At 36.1% G+C, this 7,495-nt stretch overlaps 1 protein-coding gene across 1 annotated transcript; it reads right to left on the reverse strand.

Moving 5' to 3' along the window:
• Positions 1 to 5,535: 5,535 nt before the first annotated feature.
• LOC107637767 (phosphatidylinositol/phosphatidylcholine transfer protein SFH11-like) lies at positions 5,536 to 6,762 on the reverse strand. Its single transcript, XM_088484551.1, has 7 exons — positions 6,745 to 6,762; positions 6,417 to 6,545; positions 6,242 to 6,319; positions 6,048 to 6,149; positions 5,924 to 5,973; positions 5,715 to 5,823; positions 5,536 to 5,598 (listed from the first exon to the last, which is right to left on the reverse strand). Exons 1-7 carry the CDS (start codon positions 6,760 to 6,762, stop codon positions 5,536 to 5,538), a joined length of 549 nt encoding a protein of 182 aa, XP_088340677.1.
• Between the last annotated feature and the right edge of the window lie 733 nt (positions 6,763 to 7,495).

Here is a 7,495-nt window from a genome sequence, read left to right on the forward strand (position 1 = left end):
TTTCTCGGTAAACATCCACAAGAGACACCCGAAGAGGGGTGTAATTGTGGTATTTTCTTGGTTTCTCACTGAGTTGATCTTCTTTTTTCTTGGACTCTTTATCCTTGTCCCGAGAGGGATAGGAGAACCCAAGTTTTGAGGATTCTCCTAATTGAGAATTCTCCTCCGTATTAATATATTTTCTGCCCTTTCTTGTACCTCATTCAGAGATGTTGTATGCTTTTTTGATATGGAGTAACTAAAAGGTCCTTCTCGCAGGCCATTGATGACACCCATGATGGTTGCTTCAGTTAGCAGACTTTGTATGTCTAGACACGCTTTGTTGAATCTTTCCATGTAGTTGCGAAGACTTTTCCGATCTCCTTGCTTGATCCCTAACAGGCTCGGGGTGTGTTTGGCTTTGTCCTTTTGGATTGAGAATCTAGCAAGGAATTTTTTGGCTAAGTCGTCAAAACTTGTGATGGATCTAGGAGGCAAACTGTCGAACCACTTTATTGCTGTCTTTGTGATGGATCTAGGGTCCAACAACGCGATTTTGTTCATCATTTAATCTGTTTACCGATGACCGGTCTTGATCTTATCTTGGGTTTGGACTGGTTATCTAAGAATCATGTTTTGCTCGACTGTTCTGCAAAATCGGTGTACTTTATACCGGAAAATACAGAAGGGCCGGTTGTGTTGAATAGTTATTACTTGAAAACTTAATACGCGAAAAAAAAATTTCCACGCAATAACTACCGGCAAGTGCACCGGGTCGTATCAAGTAATAAAACTAATAAAAGAGTGAGGTCGATCCTACGAGGATTAACGGATTAAGCAATTAATAGTTAATTGATTATCCTAGTTAGACAAGCACAATTGGATGATGAATAGCAGGAAATGTAAATTGCATAAAAGTAAAGGTAAGCATAAACTGCAGAGAAGTAAGTAAAATGACAAAAAAAATAAAGTGCTGGAATATAAAAGAGCAATAAAGTACAGGAATGTATGGAAGAAAAGTACCAGATAGTAAATAACTAAAAAGAAAGAAAGAAAATTATTGGGATCAAGAGATATTACATTCTCCGGATCAAGTTTATTCTTATCTCTTCCTCAATCAATGCATTCATTGATCTCCTCAGAAATTTTAAGTGATTGGATCCCAATTCCTTGGCAATCCAATCTCTCTAAGCATGAATAATTACCCAATTCCTTAATCTAAGAGCTCATTGGAAGAGATAAAGTTTGGTCACTGATTATACCACACACCTTTATAGATCAAAGTATTGGTAAGATTACATGTCACGATATCCATCCAACCCCCAACCTAATCCAATGTGAGAAAGCATTTCTAGCATGGTTTCTATGATTTTTCTTCCAAGCTTATCACAAAAACCCAAGTACATTCAATTTCTCTTCCAAGATAATTAAATGCTTGAATAAAGAACAAAATCTTTCTAGAAAAATCAAGAGAAAAGATAGAGGAAGAAGAATAAAAACTACAATTGATCTATTAAATACAATAGAGCTCTCTAACCCAATGAAAAAAGTTAGTTTAATTCATTGCTTTGTTCAAACAGAAAGAAAGAAAGTGCAGAAAAATAAATAAAAAAATTAAGAATTAATAACTGGAATTGAAACTTCAGAATTCATATTGAAAATTACAAATTAAAATGAAGCTACTACTAAGGAAGAAAAACAAAGAAAAGGAAGAAGAGTGTAAGAGTGGTGTGTGTCAGGGGATGTGGATGCATGATTCTAGACTCCCCTCTAATCCAGAATGATTTCTCCAATCCAGCTACTGCCTATATATAGGCTTACAAACTAAAATGAAAGAGAAAATTACAATTGAATTAAAATTCCTAATCTAGATGCTTCTTATGCCTTGGATTGAGTGATGTTGATAGGCTCAGCTTGCTTGCATGATCCAAGGGTGTAATTGGGGCCTTTAGTGATGTTGTAGCATTAAAGTTTTGCTTCCAAACCCTTCCTCAGCATTTTCGTCAATGTTGGCATGCAAACATTCCCTCTAACATTTTTTGGTCACACATACGTATGGGCGACGCGTACACGTGACCCTTGGTTTTTTAACGTTTGAAATGAGCGTTGGAGACAACGTTCACCCCACGCGTGCGCATGAGCGACGTGCACGCGTGGATTGTCAATTTTTCACTTCTCACGCATACGCGTGAGTGTGCGTACGCGTGGCTGCTGATTTTTCACTTCCCACGCGTACATGTGGGCGACGCGTACGCATGGCTGCAAATTTCCAACTTCACATTTTGAGATTTTGTCGAGCACGTTGGAGGTAACGTTGGACCACCAACGTTCCCTCCAATATTGGCACCTCTCTACCCCTAACGTTGGACCCAGGTTAGAGTCCAACTTTGGCTCCAACTATGATCTCTTGAATTGAACTTTAAGGCATAGTTGGAATCCAACTTTGCCTCCAACTATGCACCTTTCTCTTGGCCAACGTTTGAGGTAGCGTTTGAGGTCTAACTTTGGGCTCAAACATTGCCTTCTTGCTTCTTCCTTGCCCCATTTTCTGCTTCTCTTTTGCCTATCATCAAACAAATAAGTGTATCAAAGTAACATACAAGATAATCTTTACTATGCTAAGTGTGCTAATAATGCTCAAAATCATAACTTCACTTAGTGTGATCTATTTGATCATATTTACCCTGTATATTAACTAAAATTCACCTATGCTTGAGATTTTGTTTCATGCAAAAATTATTCATGCTTTTGCTCCTTTATAAATAAAATTTGTATGAAAACTAAACCAAAATCTAGTGAAAAAGCATAGAAAAATAGGCTATGATGCCCTGGCATCAGTCATTAGTTTGCCGACCTTTTTCGTGCCGCTGAGTTTTAGAAACATGCGTTGGATCAAATTCGTGTTCCTCATCTTCCCCTCGTTCATCATGATCGTCATTATTTTCAATCCGAATATTGGTCAACTCGGCTATTTGGTTTGCCATCTTTTGATTTTTTTTTCCGCCATGTGCTGATTAGCTTGTTGTAACTCAGTTACAATCCGAAGGAGTTTAGAGGGTGTTGGAGGAAGTTGATTAGTCATGGGTAGATAAAGAAATTTTGGGATCTAGAAAAAAAAAGGGGGAAAAGGGTTTTATTTTTTAGGCCCCACGGTGGACGCCAATTGTTCTTGCTTGATGGTTGAGGTATAACTCGCCCTTGTTGACTTTCTACTCCGACCTTCTTTATCTCTGCTCCAAGCTTCTTCTCCAAAAGAGGCACACCTTGACATAGAGTGAACAAAAATACGGGAAGATACCTGTAAAAGGTACTCCAATGCTCAAGTGAGGTTTTTTTATTTTATTCTTAAGCAATATTTAACTTATCTCCAAATGAGTACCTCCTTCTCTTTTATATTAGGAGTTCGTGATCCGAGTTTGTCCGTTATCGAATTATGGTTGTAACGTATGTTGATCATAACGTTCTAATTTGTCATTGTGATTTTAATAGCCGACCTATAATATATATGCCGAACTTTTCGTAACCAACTTATAACGATTATATCAATTATCACACTAATAATAGATATATTATTTTTTTACTTTTATAGTAAAGTTTAAACCTGGTCACATCACAATTTAGGTTAAAAGAAGTTTTCTTTTTTCCCAGGGGGTCTCAAATACTTTAACTATTGAAAATATGTAACATACTTATGCATAATAATTACTTACTATTAGTGCTGTATTAGCAGAATTTTCTTAAATCAATTCAATTCTTCTTTATAGCTATTAGTGCATAATTACTTACTATTAAATTGGCATTCCCCATTATTAATCTTATTTTTTATATGTTTCTCTCTCATTTCTTTTTAGGTAAATGTATAACATTTCGTAATTTAATCTCAAAAATTGTGCTATATTTCTAATGTTGTAGCAACTTTGTCAGGATCTTCTTGTACAAATCTAACATATTTACTGACACGTATTTCTTTATTTATGAAGATATTGGACGATATGTAATTGGCATTACACGGACAAAATTCTTAGGAATCACAATTTCGCAAATCTCATTAACATGAAAAGAACAAGTAAACAGCTATCATCCTTGATGTCGTTAATTCTGTTTGAGAAGACATCACCAATCACTACCAAAAGAAAAATCCATGATCACAGTGAAAAATCGTGACCATAGCTAGTGAAAGAATGACTATAGCTCTATATGGTCACGGTTTTTTCACCGTGGCTTATTCTGCCATAGTCATAGACCTATGATTACGGGTTTTTTTATCTATGGTCACGGTTGTAGTGCTCAAATTCTGGCACCTTAGGCCATATTTTTTTACCGTGTCATGCGTAAAAACCGTGCCCATAGGTTGCTCTATGGTCATCCCCTTTATTAAAACCGTGACCATAGCCTAATCGATGGTCATGATTTTTACCGTGACCATAGTCTCTATGGTCACCCCTCCTTAAAACCGTGACCATAGCCTCTATGGGTTTTCGCCATGACTATAGCCTCTATGGTCATCCCACCTTAAAGCTATAGTCATGGTTTTTACTGTGTCCAAAGCTTATCTATGGTCACCCCACCTTAAAACCGTGACCATAGTCTTATCTATGGGCACGGTTTTTACCGTAACCATAGCTTATTTTGTTTTATGAGATTTAATTTTTTTTAAAAGCATGATCACATCTCAAAATGATGATAATCCCAAAATAAATCTAAAAATGAGAAATTCAAGACATCTAAATCATAAAAGTTAGAGGAAAAAAATTTTCAACAATTAACATACGTTGTGATTAAAGTAACCAACTAACATATCAATATAGTTGAGTGAATACACTTGTCTCAATCTTAGTTTTATACAGTGATATATACATGAACACTAAGTAGACACTATTAACAGAATTGTTACTCAGGCGTGAGAGTAATGCAATTCAGACTCTGCCAGGATAGATTGTTTCTGGTATTGCTATTCTTCCTTTTCAACGCTCGAGAACTTTTGTTTCAGCCACTTTACCATATGAAAGCTCAGCACTTGCTTCATTAACATGCAAAGCAAAGTCACATCATAGTATGCACAACTCCTCACATATATCATAATTAATGACAATAAACCAAATGAACGGACAATTGAAAACAAAAATCAAATAAAAAATAGAGTATATAGATCACATGCTAACATTTGGTCCCTATTAGCAAATAAACTTTAAAATAGAAATAAAATTTATACTAAGAAACAAGAAATCTTTGTTAAGTGACAAAGAGAGAAAAGTCTAATATTTACTCAGTCTATATAAGAAAGTGAAATTATATAATTTAATTTAGTGAATTTGTTTTTTTTTTTCTGTTGCTGATTACAAATGAGATAGAGGAAAAATGATTTGCAACAACAGCACCCACTCACTGTAAGTTTTATAGCGGTAAGAAAGCCAAGAAAAAAAAAAGAATGAAAGAATAAATTAATCTAAAAGGATGAACTCCTTAGAATCCTAACCAGGATCAATGTCTTGATTTTCAACAAAGAGAGGCACATGTGAGAAACCACATCATTATTTTCATACTCCATACTCCATACTAAGCCACATCACTATTATTTGAATCATTTTTACTATCCGTCTCTTCTCTCAAAGAAATTACCTTCAAAATTAAGTGATATATATCTCTCAACTACTATTCATACATGCCAAGTAAAAGCACAACCCTTTTGATGTTGAAAGAGTTAAAAAATATGCCATTTTCAAGTACTGCCAAACCTTAATCATTTTTACTAGATCTTGATTTTTCCATGGACTTCTATCACTCATTAAGCATCCTCCATAAGTAGAACATGTGCATTTACCACCCAAAAAACTTAGCAAATTACTATATAATAATCAAACAATAATTAAATCTTATAGGTTCACTATATTATCACATTTACCATAAAAATGTGATGACTTTACAAGAAAAGAAAATTTGTTACCTTATATCAATAGCCTCAAGTAACACACTAAGATAATTAGAACCTAACACCTGAAATAAGAATTGTGTTAGTTCAAGAAATGAAAAAATGGAATAATATGATGGAACATAATAATGATCTATACTTGAACTTTTGCTACTATGCGAACATCTAGGAATGTCTTAACGGCTTTTCGTAGCATTTTGAAGCCAGATCTAGCATTGATAATAAAGAGCTTATGAAGAGTCTGCAAGGCCATCCATGTAGCGAACTGTTTTGTAATCAGTAAGTTCAATCTTCCATTTGAAAAGGAATTATTAGAGAGACATACACATATACCTCAGGATAGTAACTACAATCCATCTTCTGAATTTCCATAAAGAGGTGTCTTGCTGGCATTGAGAAATTAGACATTCCCTAGAATAATATTAACCCACCAATTAAAACCATATGCATTAATTTGGAGCTAGCGCTAGAAACTGAATTGAACTAGTCGAAATTAAAATGTGCTTACTACTCCATTAACATCCAAGATACTTGTAGTGGATGCTATGTGCCTTTTAGCTGCCATTGAACATACAGGGTACCTTATTCCCAATGTTTTCTCTTTTCTCTCATGTGAAAATATCTCATGTGAAGCAACCTTATTAACCAACGAAGTTTTGCAACCTGTGCACACGCACAGCCCTGTGCGCACGCACACGTTGGAAGGTGTTCTCTGTTGAGGGCGTTCGCATGCCTTGTGCGGATGAACAGAGTTGAAATTTTTACTACTTGTGCGTACGCACACCTCTATGCATACGCACACATTTGAAAACTTTCTTGGGCGTGCGCACGCATACCCTTGTGCCTACACACATGCCCTGTTTCTCAACTAAAATCTTGTTTTTAACTACTTCACCTTCCCAACAAGCTTGTAAACTTCTGTGACACCTATTTAAGACTTTTTACCTTGTTTTTGGATGTTAAACATAGAGAATACTATAAGTGAGTTTAACTAGATATTTCTGGCAAAAGTTTAGAAGACAGAGACTTAGGTTTCTGGAGTACTGAGGGTGATTTAGTTGAGTGAAGTGGTAGAGTGTTGTAAAGACGATTGGTATGATAACATTGTGATGTTGAGGATTTGACGATGAACTTGAAGATATTGAGGATGAATGATGTGGACTATAAGATGGATATAAATAGACCTGTGCTATGAGCAGTGATCTCTGAGAGTGAGATTGTGATTATGATATGCATTGTTCTCTATCGTAGGGGCTGTGGCAGTCTCCCACCTACGTTCGGATGTGAGGGTTGAAGCTGGGCTTCTCACTCATAATTATCGCTCCAGAGAAAGGTGGTAGGGCACTCATACCTCGGAAATTATTCCTCCTGAGCATGTGTTTTCTCTCTGGTTGCAAGGTGGTAGGGCACTATCACTCCAAATTATGCGGCATCTAGAAGAAGTTGGTAGGACACTCTCCCTCAGAACATTTCCATCTGAAAGGAGAAGGTGGTAGGGCACTCATCCCTCGGAATTATTCCTCCTGAATATGCGTAACAGAGAGACTAATCCAGGAGTTGCCGTCTGGATTTTCTGTCGGGTTTGAT

Source organism: Arachis ipaensis, chromosome B4 (assembly GCF_059453495.1).
Source record: "Arachis ipaensis isolate K30076 ecotype BB chromosome B4, ASM5945349v1, whole genome shotgun sequence".
NCBI classification, from domain to species: Eukaryota; Viridiplantae; Streptophyta; class Magnoliopsida; order Fabales; family Fabaceae; genus Arachis; species Arachis ipaensis.